Source organism: Lissotriton helveticus, chromosome 12 (genome assembly GCF_964261635.1).
Source record: "Lissotriton helveticus chromosome 12, aLisHel1.1, whole genome shotgun sequence".
Lineage (NCBI taxonomy): Eukaryota > Metazoa > Chordata > Amphibia > Caudata > Salamandridae > Lissotriton > Lissotriton helveticus.
This window is the reverse complement of record NC_136073.1, coordinates 909,853,908-909,872,742: the sequence shown is the minus strand read 5'-3', so window position 1 is coordinate 909,872,742 and position 18,835 is coordinate 909,853,908. Positions and strand designations below refer to the sequence as shown.

Here is an 18,835-nt window from a genome sequence, read left to right as displayed (position 1 = left end):
CTTTCAGAGGATAGTTTTAAGGCGAGTGTTAGCGAAATACCTAACATTTTAGAGAAAAGTAAGAGAAATAATAAGGGACTGAATTTTTTTTATGATTTTATGTATGGATTAATATTATTATTTTTATATAAGGAAGGGGGGTATGTGGTACCTAATGTTTACTATGTTACTATTCAATTTCAGTATTCTTTATTCCATGTTCTTAACCAAGTTTCTTCACTGCAGGTACCTCTTACCCTATTTGTTGTTCTTGTATGCATTCCTTGGTTGAGATTTGTTCCTGATGACATTACATGTTCTAGGCTGGCTGGTTCTTAGTCAGTTAGGTACCCGTCTAGCTCTTTGGTGGATGCTCCAATAAAGACTGGAATTTGAACACTTATTTAGTCTTAGTGTTTCTTTTCTTCAATATCGTGATTTAAAAGGCTGCTCTTTTCTAAATGCAAATAGGTCTTCTACTGCTTTCAATTTTTTTTAAACATCAGATAACCATTCTCTCTGAGCACACCATGGACTTTAATGCCCTTTGAATCACTGTGTTTGCTGAGCAGGCATGTTGTGATCATTTTACAAAGACATAAAGAGGTCAGTGCATGCTGGTAATAATGATCTTTCGCTCTGTGCACTTGAACCGTTTGCAGCCCACATTGTAAGATGGCGGCTTGCCTCATGCCAAGATCACACAGTGCACCTGTGGCTGCACCTTGTCTATGCCTTAGTACAGGACTCAAATTGGCGAGCTCAGACTCGGAGGGAACCCCAGACCTTTGTCAGAACCCTGGTTCTGAGCAATGAGCACCTCTCTCGAGCAGCCCCGGCCCCTGGTAAAACTGCTCAGAAGTGTCAAATCCCCTCTAGACCTGCTCTCCCACTGCAACATCTACAGCCTTGAATGGTCATTTGGGTCACACGCGTAGAGAATTCTAGGGAATGGACGTGATGGCCAAGGTTAACTTAAGAATTCTCCGAATTCAAGCATCTGACTGTACTGTCTTATTAACTGCATGCGCGCTAGCGGTTTTCCCGCTGCGCGCTGGGATTTGAAAAAACCCGCGTTACATGACGAGCTCAGCTCGTCATCAGCGTGCGAGCGGCACAACTCATGATGAGCTCAGCTCGTCGTGAGCGTCGAAGCGGTTAAAAAAAGCACTGCCATTAACCACAGCCCTGAGGGCACACACGTGGCATTCACAAGAGGGATACAGGTTAAAAAAAAGCAGCATTGTGCTGCCTTGGTGCACACATCTGACGTCAGACAGAGCCTTCTGAAGGACGCAAACATCATGTTCAGACACGTGTGGCTGAGAACGCAGCGCCTTCCTTGTAGCCAATAGCGGGATCCATCTGAAGGCCACAAACATGATACTTAGAAGATGATGAGCCTGAGAAGCAGCCGAGAACGGACTCCATTTGATGACCCCACCGAAGGCCAGACATGAAGATGCTAATTACCTTCAATAAAGCTTTTTCTGGTGGACGCTCTATCTAATCACAGATGCCTCCTCTTCTGAATATCCTCAGGTGTCGGACGAGCCACAGACGTTTCTTAGCAGTCCTTCTAGGCACTGATTGATGACACTGTGCAGCTCTGCAGTGACTCTGTACAACCATGGAGGAGAAATCATGGATATTCCCACAACAAGAGAGAAACGGATAAGTGCCACTCCTCCTCCCCAATTTACTAACTCTAGAACAACATAGGAGTGACTAAAAAGTGTAAAATTGGCAAACCAAGGTGGTGTGGCTAAGGTTTGCAACTTCCAAATAAATAAGAGAAAGAAAGTACACAATACAGGGGTGTGTGAAGGAGTGGAAAGTAACCTTTATAAAAAAGTAGAACCCTCACTCATCAACATGGTTTATGACATGCTTCGTCGTAGGGTTCCACCAAGGAGACCGAATGTCTCCCTGGTGTGCTGCCACGCCTGGATTACAGCAGAGCTGGTATGTAGAGGACGTGTTAGGTAGTGCTCAAAATAATAAGTGATTTTAAAAGATGGTGGACTGAACTCCAAAGAAACTTTAATGAAGAGTCAGACCACGATCATTAAAACTAAGTGATGCGGACACGATTGGTTGTAAGATTGAACCAAGTGTATCCTATATAGTGAATAGGTCGACATGTTTCTGCCTATACACGCTAGCTCAGCAAAGCTTTCATCAGGACCAGAATAGAAATGAAATAAAAAATTAAAAATCCCCAGGCGGTATACGCACCCTAAGGCGTACCCTAACCTTGGGGATGTGTGTGTATGTAGAGGTAAACTCACAGTTCTACACGGTGTAGGTGCTCTCAGAATTTCCAAGGCCTACAGCTCTGAAAGGAAAAGATTGTTCAACCAGACAACAAAAACAGTAATACTTGACATTATTGTGAGCACGTGCAATTTGCCCAGTGTGCAACATCCCAAGAAACAAAACCCCCTTCTACTTTGTGAGGTATAGGGCTGGTTTTCTCAAAGGTTATTTCTGGAAAAAGACCCCCTACAGGCCTTAAATGGACCCGTCTTCAAACATTAAATGTTAGTGAAATGGCGTTATCATTTATCCGCTGCATCTGAGATTCCGGTACGCATTCACTGTAACATGTTCTCCACCACTATGCAGAACAAATGGACCTGCCGCTATTTAGGAAGTCACCAAAAAATTAGGAATTATTTTACCCTAAACTAAATGCTCCATCTCTCCATAACTAGAGAACGCATGGAGCAAGTGGCGGTTCTTCTGCTAAGGTGGATGAGCGTCGCCCCACTGCTTTTTTGCAGTGACAGAGGGGGGAAATAAAATGATAACTCACGTTATTATCATTTTATTTTCTCCTACTTCTGCCGGCTTTGCGTTAGGGACGGGGGAAGGGGAGGAGGTGTGGCACCCTCCTAAAGTGCACAGTGATTGCCTGGCCGGCCCTCTCGGGCCACCCAAAATAGTGTTGCGCACTTCGCATGCTCTCCATGCAGGCTGTATTACACGGAGAACATGCCCAGGCTCCGAGTCAGTGTCTGAGCACCGAAACATGGCGCTCAGACCAATCACAATGCCGCTAAGGCAGTGTTGTGATTGGCTGACTGATCGCCTGGGTGTGCTACCGGTAAGGCCGAGCGAGGGAGGACTATGGAGGAGAGGAAGCGGCGAGAATGTAAGTTTTGATTTTATATTTTGTATTCCCGCTTCCCCCCACGTCCTCCCCCCTCCTGCACCGCCCCCTACCTCCGGCTTCTCTCTCTCTCCCTCCTTCCCGCCTCCGTCTCCCTACCTCAGATCTGTGCCAGCCGCCGCTGCTCGGAACCACATATATGCATCACCCATGCATGCTGACATCAGTTCCATTCATTTACCGCCTTCTCCCCCTCAGATGCAGAGCGTTGAACACATTATTTGATATTAAAGAGACCATTCCACAGACCAGAGAGGTGGGAGGGAGCGAGGAAACCACTGCTAGACAGTGTATCCACCAGAAAGACTGTTACCGAAGGCAAGTAACTTCTTTAGCCTGAACGACAGACAGACTGACCGAGAGACAGACAAAAAGTAACTAGATAGATAGACAGACCAAACCAGAGAATCCTCATCTTTAGAATATATATCACAGCAGTGCCTCCCGCGGTGGAGGGTCTAAGGAGTGAACTCAGGCCAAATGTCCTTGAGAAATGAGTGGGTGAAGTGACCTCCCTGCTGGAGCGGACTGTCACGCAGGGGTGAGTCATGAATGTATGCACCAATGCCCACATTGCAGCCAGGAAGATGTCTAGCAAAGGTACCATTTGCGCCAGTACCATTCTGGCTGCCTTAGCACTAAGATCTAGTAATGCTAAGCTTCTCATAACCCCAGATTTAAACAACTAAGATGGGGCGGGGGGGAGAAGTTTCCTACTAAACACAGCAAAAACGTGGAACAAGTTACCCGTTGAATTAAAAAACAGTCCCTCACTGGTGGCCTTTCGGAAGAACCTGAAAACTTGGCTTTTCTCAGCCTAGTCCAGTTAAGTGGGCCGCAAGGGTCTTTCTCTTCTGCAGCTCAGTTCATCAGCGCCAAGACGCCCTTGGGCATTCGTGCGCTTTATAAATCCACCAATCAAATCAAATCAAGCCCTAGTGGAGTGAGTCCGAAGGCCCACAGAGCCGCTTCTTGGACAGCGCATAGCAAATTCAGATACAGTGAACTATCCACCCTGAGAGGATCCTCTGTCGCGCCACCTTCCCTTTCTTTCTGGGGCAGACACATGGTTGATAGACACCACAACCCCGGGTCAGAGGCACCGTAAGGACTTGGCCTAGTCTAACACACTTCTACAAATAAGTTGTAACTCAATGCTGCCTTGATGTACAACCTTTACCTAATTCACGCAAATCTTCAGTGCGTGTTTGTTACATACCAGTTTCAGAACTGACATTCATCGATACATTTCACTCACAAACTTTTCTAGAGCACACACGGTTCTCTATCCCAAGCTGAGCGGTGCCTGCAGGAGCTTCAGTTACACAGTTAGGAAATGAAACAATCTCAAAAGTACCCGGGTGCTCGCGTTCCATTCCTGCAGGAGGGAAACATTTGGTGATTGAAGGAGACAACAACACTTCCAACGTCATGAGCAACTCCTAACACTCCCTGGACGAACGGTAACAGGTTCCGCTAGGTACCACTGAGGAATGCACGAAACCCTCAGACGTATTGAATTTTCAACGCATACTGAAACCTATGCAAGTTTAAGCCTTTTCTATGGGAAAGTCTAACGTGTGCAAGGAAAACCAATGGAGAATCCAAACCAGGTGTTAATGACAGAATGAAAGCAACAGGAAATGCCCTTCCACAGCCCTTCCCTGGAATCATTGCCCCACCTAATTCCCCTAATAGAGCGGGTTTGAGCCATGGAGCCCGCCTGGCGCAGGATCAGACATTTCAGATCATGTACCACCGCTGTCGCGTCTCCAAAGGCCTCCCGCTACCAAGGATGGTCAGGTCAAGGCCCTCTGGTACCTGGAGCTGGCCAGTCCATGCTGTCCCACGGTGTCGCCTTGGTGTGCTGTGAGATCTTCTAGGAGAGGTTTCTCTCCATTTGAAGGAACAGACGGTCAGATATTCCTGTAGACCTATCGTCCATGCTCTAGAACCTTCAGTCGTTGTACACGAGAAACGCCCTGACCCATCGTAACTTCCGGCACTGCGCGCAGGCACGCCGTTCCCTCCAAGTCCGGATTGGTGGACTCTGGACTCAGTAATCAGCAGCTGTGGTACGTCAGTCCTCTATAACGATTACAGCAAGCCACAAAATCAATACAATCATTCCTTATAAAATACTCTCTTGGAATAAAAGGTGACCATGTATTTTTAGAAATAATTTAATGAGTCTTTCTGTTCAGCAAAAGCCAAAGAATAAATTAAGTCATTTTATATACACAGTTCTATACAATAACAACAAGACTTCACGGCCCCTCGCTCTACAGAGGGCGGACTGCTTGCAAAAGCAACCAAGAATGACTTTTAAAAGACCCTCCCAGTAGGATGTGCTTCTTTTTAGAACACCAAGAACACTCCAGCCCTGCGGAAAAAGGAATATGGCGATGCTCTGATACAAGCACTTGACCCCCCAAATGTTCCACAAATGAGCTAGGCACAGATGCAGTGGTTGTCATGAAGAGTTGTGCAGGGTGAACACTGACCTGAAGGCGGCCTGGCATCAGAGGGTTCACACAAATGTTAAGTACAAGACAATGGGATAAAAAAAGATACTATGTGCCTAGTTGGAATTTGGGCTGAAATTTTCCAGCAAAAAAATGTCTTTGTGGGGGGAGTGTGTAACACAACAACAAAAAAGAACAAATAAGGTACACATCCAACTAGTTGTGGCGCTGTTTGAACCACGAATTGTAGAAAATTGGCAGAATTAAAAACTACTACTTCATGTGAGCAAATTGCTTCTGGATAAAATAAAATAAAATACAAAATGTAGGTTTAATGGGGACTAAAAAGATACCTTTTGAGTAAAACATAAATATGATTTTTCATTAACCCTAAAACACCTACTTGGGATGAAGGAATGAATATTAGAAAACTATATTTAATTGGGAGTAAACAATGATTATTGGAAAATGGGAAATTGGGAAATAAGTGCAAATTAGTTTTTCCAATAAATACTCTTCGGGGGTGATTTGTCCTGCGCTTTTAAAATTCTTTTACAAAATGACAAACTGTTGCTCACAGGTGAACCCCTCCATCCCTGGAGGAAGGTAAGGGTTTTCAAGGGCCAAGCCTTCTGGAACATGAGGTAACCACACAAATCTTCAAGCAATGTTGCCAAACCTAACCATAATCCAAGGAATCACAAAACAATCAACTTAAAAAACATTGGTAATAAAAAAAATACTAGTTTCTTTGCTAAAAGTTGAGGACACAATTTGTTGGAGGGCTTTTTCTGTAACTTAAAGTGCAGAATGTTAGGAGTTAAAACGAACAGTAACACTGGAATACAAAAGGTAAGTGCAATGAAAAGCCAGAGAGGATGAGGACATTGAAGACGAGGGTACAGGTGTCACGCGGACAATGAATGTCCAAGAATCCATTAAATACAGACAGCATTTACACTACATCTGAGATTTCCCTACAGAAACTTCCAATATGTATAGTAGGTGCGAATACATATAGATTTCATCTTTTGTGGTGTTGATTGCATCGAAACTCTACTACGCTCTACTATCTCCTACTTAAGCTCTTGTAGACAGGTTTGGGCTAGTTTGCCAGCGGAGAAGGCTCAGTTGGGCGCTTAGTTGGAACAATCTTTTGTTTTGAACATTTCATGTCCTCCTCGTCCTCTTCGGTCTCGCTCTCGCAGACGTGGACGACGACACTGGGCGTGGACTCGGTTCCTGCGTGAAGTTCGTACTTCTCTCCTGGGGCAGACAAGAAACAGTGGGGTTAGTGAAGCAGTGAGGGGGTGCCATAAGAGTCCAATTTATTTGCCCCAGCGGGACACTAGTCCCCAGTAAAGGATTTTACTCAGACCCGTGTATCCAGTGACCAGAAGCCCAGCTGCTGCTGCCCTTCTACCCATGAAAGAGGACTTCGTGGACCCCGACCTCTGTGGCCTAAGTCGCCCCACATCACTCGTGGACTGAGGAGCTATCATAGTCGAGCACAACCCAACTGGATCATCTTTGAGCATCTTTTTATCCTGTATCACCAGCATCAGGACCACTCCATTAAGGTCTATGGCGGCCATGTTGTAAAGGCTAGAGGTGGACTGGAAAATGCTCAAGTGCCAGGAAACCGTCCAACTCTAAACCACTGACTCCCTGGACAACGGATACTCGCAAACATTTTCTCAGGGGCCAAAATGTTTCATGAGTGATGTGGCCGAGGGCCCCACTGATGCCAGCAGGGTGGCGATTGGGGCGATGGGAGTTGGCGGTAGGGTGGGTGTAGGGGAGGCTAAGCATACACATCTGGTGGCTGAACTGCCCAACGTGAAACCAGAAAACCAGGGATTCAACTCAGCGTCTCCACTGAACAAAACTGTGAGAACCCAGGATTTATTTCACTTTCCCTCCTTTTTTCTTCATAATAATAAATAAGAGATCCTTGAAATACATGAATTCAGGATGTGTGCTGTACAAAACTTTCTCCAGTGTTTAATTTAATAAACGTTGATGCAATTCATGTACAATAGAAACTCAGGCCACCCAAAGAGTGCCCATAACAACTGATTTACCTCAAAGTTCACTATTGACCTTGTTGTCATGGGGGGGGGAGGGGGCGTGGAAAAATAAATGTTACCAAATTCATGTTTAAAAATGATCCCTTTTAAAAATACTCTGCAATGCACTGGTGTAATCTGATGTACTAAGGTGAAAGAGTTCTGCATGTTAATGAAATACACCTTTAGAATTTTGACGAGCCTTTATCGTACCTTTGCACTCATGCTGCAAGATGGCGTTAATAACGAAGGAATTTCTAAAGATAAGCGGTGCAGGACTCCCCAGTTACATCGAGTCTCTAACTCTGAGTGCCCTTTAAATAAATGTTTGCTTGTTTATTTAAATTCTTTTCAATGTCAGTGTCATGTAGAGTAAACAGCAACCCAGTGCTGCTGTTGACCGGGGGCTGCATGTACAGGTTAGGAGAGCCGCATGCAGCCCCTGGACCGTACTTTGAGAATCACTGCCCTCGACCTTCATCCGGTCAGATTTGGTCGTCCAAGCTAAACCGGAGTAGCCAAACTAACTTTTACAAACTTTCGAAAAGTTTTCAAACTTTCTGTTGGCCAATGCTTGTTTGCAGTCAAAATTAAAAGTGTGAAAATCTTTGCAAAATCATATCACCAGAACCCTCTGGTCACTTTTGCTAATCTTGCACTCTAAAAATTCATGAAAATACACTGTATTTTCATAAATGGGTGTAGTGGTTTCTTTCGTGCTGTGTGATGTTCTTATTCCGTTAAATGCTTCACACTAAGTTCCTTTGCTCAAGCCTTGCTGCTCGAAGCCACAGCTTCCAGGGTTGAGCTTAAGGTTGCTCAAATGAGCCTGACTGGACCCAGTAGAGGTTTTGCGAGTATAATCTACGATAAGGCCCACAGCCATATCATATAAGAACGCCAGATCCTCACAGCAATCCTCTCTGTCTGCATCCACCATGTTATTGCCGTCATGGTACCTTCCCTGTGCATCACCAACTTTGTAGAGCGCTCTAGTGCTCTGTACAGGCCTGCGCTAAACAATTAATCTATATATGCGCCTGTCTGTGCCGGCCGGCACAAATAGGAACAGGCACCTTGGCTCTGCGCTAAACCCACATGGCTCGACAGAAAAGAACCTTTAGGACCCTAAATTAGCTGACATGGGGCAACACTGGACTCCTGAGATTCCAACCCAAATCTGAGTATCCGATCAGAGTGGTGGCTATTCCAGGAGGGTGAGCAGAGGGCCACGCCTGCATCCACAGGTGACGTCCTCCGAATGATACCTGAACCGGGGCCACAGAGAGCGCTGCATCACTGCGTCAATCACCAAGGTGCACTGCAAGAAGACGTCCTTACCTGGCCCCAGTTTGGACACCGCACACAGTAGGTCATAGTTGAGAACAGGCATGGCATCGCCGCCCTGCCTCCATCCGACTGGAGGGGACGCGGGGGGAGAGATCAGGAACTGCTTGACGGGCTTCGGGGGGAGCAGGAACGTCTTCTCACCCTCCTCACTCGACACCTGTATCTGAAGAGAGGCAGCGAGGAGAATTTAACGACATGCGTCCTGTCCTCATCTTCCTAACAATCCTTGGTCTCACAGGTGCATAAGGCACTCGTCGCTAAGATGTCACCACAATCAAAACACAGACAGAGCTGTATAATACAGCTCCCACATTTAGGGCTTCCATAGTATGCATAAGACAGCTCTCACTCTCCTCCAAGTGCACCCAGATACCAGTATCTAAGAGTAATACATTTCAATCGATCAATCAAATCGTCTTTATTCGATTCAGAAGAAGAATCATAAAAGCATACATTACAGTACGATAACATTTTTATCAGAATTTTAAAACGAGTTCAGTAAAAGCGAACACAATTTAACATACATCAGTTAATATCTTTCTTCTGGTAATAACAGACATCAAGAATCTTGCTTATACCACAATATGAACAAATTTGGAAGCAGTTGTAAAAATAAGTACTCCGGTCTATATTGTATAAAATGTAGGGATTTCAATAAGGGCTTAATAAATATGATCCTTAAATCGGTATAAGATTTACCAAAAAACAGTACATGGATGGTCGATTGACTAGACGTCTTATCACAGGGACAATATGTTAATTGACGGGACAAGTTATTAGCGTTAGGGAAGCTAGTCAGGCGATTAAAGATATCTAGTCTGAAGTGTCTCAGAACAAACCTCTGTTGGGCGTTAAAAACACTGATTGAATACGGTTGCATCGAGAAACTGGTCAGGACCATTTTGCTATGCTGTACAGTTGACTTGACCAGTTCCAACATTAACCTTGTTTCCTCTAGGATGTGTAGACATTCTCTCTTTAATGATTTCCTAGAAAAATACCGCAAGGTTTCAGGATTATCATAATATTCGAGGAGGCAGACATCAGACATAAAATTCTTAATATATTTTGGCCAAGAGATTTTCAAGGCATACTCAGAGCCACAGCAGTCCTGCACAATCGCACGATTAAAACCCATACGGTCCGATGTCCATAGTTTGTGCCCGAGAAGAACTGGCTGTACCCTTGTCAGATCTGCTCGATAAGTTGCTCCCAATTCCGCGTGACACATGAAATTAGAACAGCTGATTGGGAGCCCAAGGAGATTTTTGAAAAACCCAATTTCTAGCATCTGTAATTCGTCCACATTTACCTGCCCCCACAGCTCGGAACCATACATCGCGACCGACCGACATTTGGCAAAATTTCTTTGAGAAGTTGCACGGGCCCGCAATTGATCTAGGAAACGGCATCCTTCTCGATTTTACTGCACTTCTCTAATTGCCATCACCATCAAATAAAATTCCAAAATATGAAAAGGTGGGTGTTGGAGGACAAATTTAATTTCCTATTAAAATATTATGCCCCTTAAATAACTTTTGGCTGGCTTTCATAACAAAGGTTTTGCTTATATTAATTAATAACCCCAAATTCTCCGTAATATTTACAAATTTATCTAGGAGGTGCTGCAAAGCCATGGGGATGCGGGCCATAAGCACTGCGTAGACCGCATAAAGCAGAGCTGGTACGGACCGATGAGCAGAACTGGCACGGTATCACATGCATAAAACATATTTAACTTAACTTCTGTCCAGCCTCCTCCCTTCCATTCTTACTTAAGGTGATAAAGCTGTGTAGCCTCCCCATGGCCACCTCACATCCATGTAAAGTACCTCGTAGACACTCTGGCATCTGATGAGACTACAGCACCCAGACTGCACTTCTGCAGATCGTGAATGACTCGCTCCACATCCCCGATACTGGAGACTCATGACTTCTTTTGCTCTTTGACCTCTTGGTCGCCTTTGATACAGTCACAGACACACTTTTATCAGCATCCGGAGGAATCGAAGGGGACTGCTTGACCTCCTATCTGGCAAAATGTTTTCAAGCAGTGAAAACTGAGAGCGATGTCTCTACTGACGTCAGCCCACAACATTTGGGCTCGTCAAGGCTCAATCCTATCCCCAACCCTATTCAAGCCCTATCCTGAGCCACTGGTGAGACCATTGGGAATCCTGGATCTTCTTTCACCTGGATCCTGATGAGACCCAGTTCTACCCCACGTCTCATCCCCGGATGACAGGAGCCTTCTCCCCAACACCCCGGCAAGGATTCAAACACGGATCTCAACTCGCCTCTTTTAACTTAACCCTGTAAATCATTCTTACATCGCAGGCAAAATCCAACGTACCCCCTGAAGCATGGATAGAATCCATCCCAGCCCTGGATCCCCAACTTGCCACTGCTCAGAACAACAAGTCGGTTCAACCTCCAGAGTAAAATCACGCCCACCGGCTAGAGCGCCCAAATCCAACTAAGGCTGCTCGGGAGGATCAGGCAGCTCATCCCCCAATAGGACTTAAAATCAGTTCCCCCCGCCTCCTCCCAGTTGCCATATGTGGGGGAAGAGTTTTTTTTCAGCGGCATGGCTCTTTATTGGAACCGATGGCCACCTGAATTGAAAACAACACCCTCACTCTCTGTCTTCAGAAAGCAACTTAAAACTTGGCTTTTAACCAGTGATCTTCTATAATACTTCCCAGAACCCCGTTGGCTCATCTCTGTTCCGCATAGCGCCAAGATGCCTCTGAGCATTTGTGTGCTTTATACGTTACATCATTCATTCAGTTATTCAGGCGTTGGTTCTCCCCAGACTGGACTCCGGGATCTCATTCCCCTCGGGCAAACTCACAGCACACTGAGCCCTGCTCAGAGCCGTTCCCTATGCTGCGGCCCCTTTACTACTGGACACAAGACATTCGGCCACAGCGCACCCATCCTCTTGTTCCTCCAGTGGCTTCCTACTGAGGTGAGAGCACAATTTAAAACTGCCCGCACCACACACAAGAGAAGTGGAGAAGTGTAGCTCAATGGTTAGAGCGGCAGACCCTGATGCAGAGGTTTAGCCCGGGACCAGGGTTCAATACCCGCCTCGGCAGGTCTTGGGCTCAATTTCCTCGGACCTGATAATTCTCGCCTCGGTGCCTATTCCAATCATGGGTCCCACTCTGCAACTCTGGGCAATAGCTTGCTTAATCTCCACAACGGCCCCAAAAGCGCTGGGATGCCTGGTTTCACCCTGGGGGTGCCCAGGAGTGGACACTCACAGGGAAAACCAGGAAGGGTTCCTAAGCGGTATACGGACAGCGCCGGGACACTACCTCAGGGAAGTAGTTCTGCGCTCTATAAATACCGGTACATTTACATTTACACAAGGCCCTTCCCACACCACACACAAGGCCCTGCGTTCCTCTCCGCTCACCTATCTCATGGGTAAACTGACAATCTCGGGCGCCAAATGTGGTTGTTATGTTATTTTAATTTATTACGCTCTCGAATAACCCCAAAGGGGTGTATCCGCGCGAGACCAGGACGACTGATACTCAAGAAACAAACAGTTTCTTCTTCTTGAGCCTCACCTTCAAACAAGAACGAAACACGAACCAGTCATTTCAGGAAGCCCTACAAGAATTTGGGATTCACTCCGACCCTCTGTGTGGCCACATACCACCTCTTACAAGGAACTGAAGGCTCTTCCCTTCGAAATACACTTGGGCTAAATCCCACACTCTGCAAGGGCAGCTTTATATTCGCACGATGATTATTGGTAACTGTAATTTTGTAAAGCCTCCTGATGTCCCTGGGACATGCGCACAATTTATAAAATCATAAATAAACTATTATAAAATAAAAAAAGCTCACTGATTTTTTAATCCCATTGAAAGCCATTCAGATCCTTTTAGTGAAGGGCTGTTCTGGGCTCCCACCAGCAGGTGGCAGCAGAGGCCAACATTTCAACTGAGGAAGCCGCACTGAAGGAGTTTTAGGTCTGGTTTCATGGCGATCGCCCTTCTTACATGATTTCATTGGACAGGAGCTGTTCGCGTTTGCTGAGAAAGAGTGCCTGCGATGCACAGACTATGGAGAGAAGCCAAGACCAAGCCTGCAGGCCTGGTTTGTTGGTTGAGAAAAGTTAAGTAAAATCCGTTGGTGTGGTCGGTTTATTACAAACAATGATGACAAATCAATGGGCAGAAAAATTTATAGTGAAAATCCAGTGTTTCAATCAATGGCCTTTATAGGTGAATTTTTTATTACATTCTTTTAAAGTTGGTAGAGAGGCATTTACTAACACGGATCCCCACATCAGCCCTCCTGAGAAGTACTTTTTTTGTTGATAACAAAAACATGAGACATTATTGAAGGAGAACCAGTGCCCAGAGCAGCAGGAAGGGGTTTGACATGCTGAACTCTGGGATGAATAGTGTAGGAAGGGTTTACACTGTACGGTTGGCCAGAAAAATATATGCAATAGTTTTACATTGTGAATTCCCTGACAAGTCCAATAGGAAGGGGTTTTACAATGTGAACTCTGATAAATGCAATAAGAACAGACTTTATATTTTCAAGGTGACAAGTACCAGAGGAAGGTTCCTCACAGAGTCCCTGCTGAGGTTTGGCCGCGGTGAATGCTTGGCGTTGCAAGGAAAGACGAAGGCCCTCGTCGCGACTTGCAGGTACCGGATGGAGTTACACAGGGTGCAATCACACATACATTTACCATTACAACGGGGTAATCCGACCCAGTACTCTGCAGTTACAATTTAAACCCCGTGGAATGGGGAATTACAGTGTCAACCAGGTTTTACCAGACAATAACACAACACTTAATGCCTCATCCCATGGGGCTTAATGCTCTGACCGGATGGGAAATGTATGCGGGGACCACTGGGCGAGGTGTAGGGTGAGCCTGGGAAGAGGGTGGGGCCATAGGGGAGGGAAGAAGCACATTTCGGGTGAGGGGGGTGTTGTATACTTGCGCTTGTCAGATTTCTCAAACACAACAGGAAGGGGTGTGTTCACATTGCGAGTCCACGGATAAATACAATAGAAAGGAATTTTACATTGTGAACTCTTAAATCCGATAGGAAGGAGTTTTCCACTGTAAACTCTCAGTCAAATGCAATTGGAAAGGGCTGTCAAGGCTGATAAGTATGGCACGCAGGGACTTTACAATTTTAAAAAAAGAGCTTGATTGGAAACCCGCTCAACAGAGCACATTTCAAAGGAATATGCTACTTACCAGTATGCATCTGTTCTTGGCATGTAGGGCTGCTGACATTTATATCTATGCATAGATCGCCGCCTAGTGTTGGGTCCGGATGATTGCACATTGTTGTCCTGGAAGAGTCTTCGAAGTATCACGAGATAGGTGGCTCCTCCCCTGGACTACAGTGCGCATGGGCATCCTCTCCATCCTCAGATTGTTTTTCGCCATTGTGGCAGAGATGGAGTATAGTACAGTAAGAGATGTCCATGCTAAGAATAATTATGATTGCTACAGCTGCGACGGGCACCGGGGAGGAGGGAGGGCGATATGAATGTCAGCAGCCCTACATGCCAAGAACAGATGCATACTGGTAAGTAGCATATTCCGTTCGAGGCATGTGGGCTGCTGAATTCACATCTTGTGCATAGAATGTATAGCAGTATCTCCCTAGCGGTGGTTGCCTGTGCCAGCTGCAGCTGCCTGAAAAAGAGTCTTGAGTACAGCCTGTCCTACAGCAGCTTGCTGTTTGGAGTGTACATCCACACAATAGTGTTTGGTAAATGTATGTATGGTGGTCCATGTGGCTGCCCTACATATGTCTTCTAGAGGAATGTTTCCCAGGAAAGCCATGGATGCCCCTAACTTGCGTGTGGAGTGCGCTCGTGGGGGAACTGTTAATGTGCGTTTAGCTTTCTGATAACAAATCTGTATGCACTTAACAATCCATCTGGCTATAACTGATTTGGAAATGGGGTTGCCTTTGTGTTGTGGAGAAAAGGCAACAAATAGTGGTTTAGTTTTTCTGAAAGGTTTTGTCCTGTCTATATAGTACAGGAGAGCTCTCTTAACGTCTAGGGTATGTAGAGCTCTTTCTGCCACGGAATCTGGGTTTGGGCAGAACACTGGCAGTCGATAGTTTGATTAATGTGAAATTGGGATACTACTTTCGGCATGAATTTAGGGTTTGTGCGCAGTACTACTCTATTTGCACGAATTTGTATGAATGGCTCCTGAATAGTGAGGGCTTGTAGCTCACTAACCCTTCTTAGGGAAGTAATTGCCACCAGGAAAGCCACTTTCCACGTTAGGAACTGTATCTCGCATGAATGTAGAGGTTCAAAAGGTGGTCCCATCAGTCTGGTTAGAACCACGTTTAAGTTCCAGACGGGTGATGGTGGGTGTCTTGGAGGAATTACGCGTTTGAGTCCCTCCATAAAAGCTTTAATAGCAGGAACCCTGAAGAGGGAAAGGTGTTGCCTGTTCTGAAGATAAGCGGCCACCGCAGCTAAGTGTATGCAGATGGAGCTATAGGCTAGATTGCATCTATGCAGATGTAACAGGTAACATATGATGTTTTGCGTAGATGCATCCAGCGGATTTATGTCATTATTGGTACAATATATGACAAACCGTTTCCACTTCGCCGCATAGCATGCCCTGGTGGTAGGTCGTCTAGCCTCCTTGATAATGTTCATGCAGTCTGGAGGTAAGTTTAGGTAACCAAACTATGACCTCAGGAGCCATATTGCAAGGTTCAATTGTTGCGGATCCGGGCGCTGAATGTCTCCATGGCTCTGAGTGAGGAGACTAGGTGTGAGTCTTAGTCGCTGGTGGGGCACCACGGAAAGTTCTAGGAACGTGGTGTACCACGGTTGCCACGCCCACGTTGGAGCAACTAGGATGAGAGTCAGTGAGTGTTGACGCAGTGTGCGTGCCACTAGTGGTATGAGCGGGGCTGGGGGAAAAGCGTACGCAAACCTGCCTGACCAGTTCATCCATATCGCATTGCCCTGAGACTGCGGATGTGGGAACCTGGAAGCGAAGCTTTGGCATTTTGCGTTTTCCCTTGTGGCGGACAGGTCTATCTCTGGGTGACCCCACTGCTGGAAGTACGGTTGTAGCACTGAGGGATGTATCTCCCACTCGTGCATTTGGTGGCTGTGTCTGCTGAGCAGATCCGCCATCTGGTTGTCCTTGCCTGGGAGGTGTTCCGCCATGAGGAACATGTTCCTCTGAATGGCCCACTTCCACATGCTTTGCGCTAGATGTGACAACTGCGGAGAGTGCGTCCCTCCCTGTTTCTGAATGTAGTACATGGCCGTCATGTTGTCCGTCCGGATTAACACGACTTTGTTGCATAGGTGTACCTTGAACGCCTTCATTGCCATGAAGATTGCCATCAGTTCCAGCAGGTTGATATGCATCTTCCTTTGCTGCGTCGTCCATAGTCCCTGCACAGTGTAATGAAGGACATGCGCTCCCCAGCCCAGGAGAGATGCGTCCGTTGTCAGCACTATTTGTGGTACAGGCTCTTGGAACGGTCGTCCCTTGCAAAGGTTTTGTGGGTCCGCCAATGCAGAGAGTGATATGCAAGACCGGTCACCAACACTAGGTCTTTCAACTGTCCGTGAGCCTGGTTCCACTGTCGCGCTAAGCACTCCTGGAGCGGACGCATGTGTAGCCTGGCGTGAGGGACTATGAAGTTGCAGGAGACCATCATACCTATCAACTGCATAAACACTCGCACTGGGAGCGAGTTTTGGGGCCTGAACTGTTGAATCAACGACTGAATAGCCTTGATTCTTGCTAAGTTTGGCTGTGCTTTTGCTACCAGAGTGTCTATAGTCGCTCCTAGGTACTGTTGTATGTGAGCGGGTTGTAGATGAGACTTTGCGTAGTTTATTGAGAAACCGAGGCTGTGTAGGAGGTGAATAGTGCGTGACATGTGGCTGGCACACTGCTGGGCTGACTTTGCCTGAACGAGCCAGTCGTCCAGATAGGGGTAGACGTGGATATGGTTTCGTCTTAGGTGCGCCGCCACTGTCGCCAAGCACTTGGTAAATACACTGGGTGCAGTTGTCACTCCAAAGGGTAGTACCTTGAACTGATAATGCTGGTTTTGTATTGTGAACCTGAGATACTTCCTGTGTGCAGGATGTATGGGTATATGGAAGTATGCGTCCTTTAGGTCTAGCGTTGCGAGGAAATCTCCCTGAGTGAGCAATGGTAGAACCTGCTGCAAAGTGAGCATGTGAAAGTGTTCTGACAAGATGTATTGGTTTAGGGGCCTGAGGTTTAGAATAGGCCTGAGAGACCCGTCCTTTTTGGGGATTAAGAAGTATAGCGAGTACACTCCCGTACCTTGTTCTTGTATAGGGACGAGTTCTATAGCCCCTTTTTGTAGCATGCTGATTACCTCTTGCTGCAATAAGTCTATGTGCTCCGCCGACATAGGACGGTGTTTTGGGGGTATGTTGGGTGAAGTGGATGTTAGCTCTAGACAATAGCCATACTGAATAAGTTGTCTCACCCACCTGTCTGTGGTAATGCTCTCCCAGACGGGCAGGAACTGTTGTAATCACCCCCCGACCGTTGTTACATGGTCCGGGGGCAGTGACAAGGCGTCACTGTTTATTAGTGGCGGAGGATCTGGTGTTGTTATTCCCACGTCCTCTGCCTTTGCTGCTGTTTCCACGGTAGCCACCTCTAGTATTTTTATTGTAGGTGGTTTGCGTGCTGCCTTTATTATACGTGGATTGTTGTGATGCCTGTCCCCTTGTAGCTCCTCTGTTATTGGAGCGACGAAAGGAACCACCTCTAAATTGTTGGGACTGGAGGGCACCCATGGATTTGGCTGTGTCCGTGTCTTTTTTAATTTTTTCTAAGATTGTGTCCACATCAGGACCAAAAAGAAAATCTGGGTTTACTGGCTGGTTTAGTAATGTGGTTTGGCTCTCAGGGTTGAACCCGGAGATACGCAGCCAAGCATGCCTCCTGAGCATGACGCTTGTGTTGATGGCCCTTGCTGCAGTGTCTGCTACGTCTAGCGCACACTTAATGGATGCGTCGCTAATGAGTTTACCCTCCTGTATATGCATCGCCGCTCCCTCCTTGTAAGGCTCTGGCAAATGTTGTAGCAGTTGCTCTAGAGTGTCATAATGTGCCCTATCATATCTGGCTAATAGGGCCTGTGTGTTAGAGATCCTCCAGATATTAGCTGCTTGAGCAGCCACCCTTTTTCCAGAGGCTTCCAGCACTTTGGATTATTTGTCTGGAGGAGGAGCATCACCCGTAGTCTGTGAATTGGCAAGCTTTCGGGCATTGGAGATCACCAAAGAGTCTAACGGCAGCTGACCCTTAATATATGTAGGGTCCACAGGCGCTGTTCTGTATTTCCATTCAATTCTGGGGTTAATAACCCGTGCTCTAGTGGTTTCCTTGAAGATGTCCCCAGCATGCTTAAGGACACCCTTTAACATTGGCAAAGTTTTAACAGACTTTTCAGAAGAGGAGAAAGTGTCAAACAGGAAATCCTCTTCAACAGGGTCAGCGTGCATGTCCACATCATGATTAAAGGCTGCCCTTTCAATTAAAGCGTTGAACGCAGCAGTATCCTCTGTTGGTGTTGTTTTCACTGGATAAGAGGGAGTATCAGGAATAGTCTGTGAGTCTCCCTGGTCAGCAGGGTCTGCCCATGTTTGAGTTTGGTCATCCTGATCAGTGTCCATAGGATAATGATATTGTTCTTCAGGATCATAGGTAATATCCTCTTTATTGGGTGTGGGTGAATATGCCGAAGTCTCTT

At 46.3% G+C, this 18,835-nt stretch overlaps 1 protein-coding gene across 1 annotated transcript in view; it reads right to left on the bottom strand.

The window, feature by feature from the left end:
* Positions 1-5,321: 5,321 nt before the first annotated feature.
* RCAN3 (RCAN family member 3) overlaps positions 5,322-18,835 on the bottom strand; it is an 88,951-nt gene continuing 75,437 nt past the window's right edge. The window contains exons 4-5 of the mRNA XM_078671476.1: positions 9,030-9,201; positions 5,322-6,885 (exon numbers count right to left, since the gene is read on the bottom strand). Coding sequence (XP_078527602.1) covers positions 6,725-6,885; positions 9,030-9,201 — 333 coding nt within the window. The 3' untranslated portion in view covers positions 5,322-6,724. The remainder of the gene's footprint in view (positions 6,886-9,029; positions 9,202-18,835) is intronic.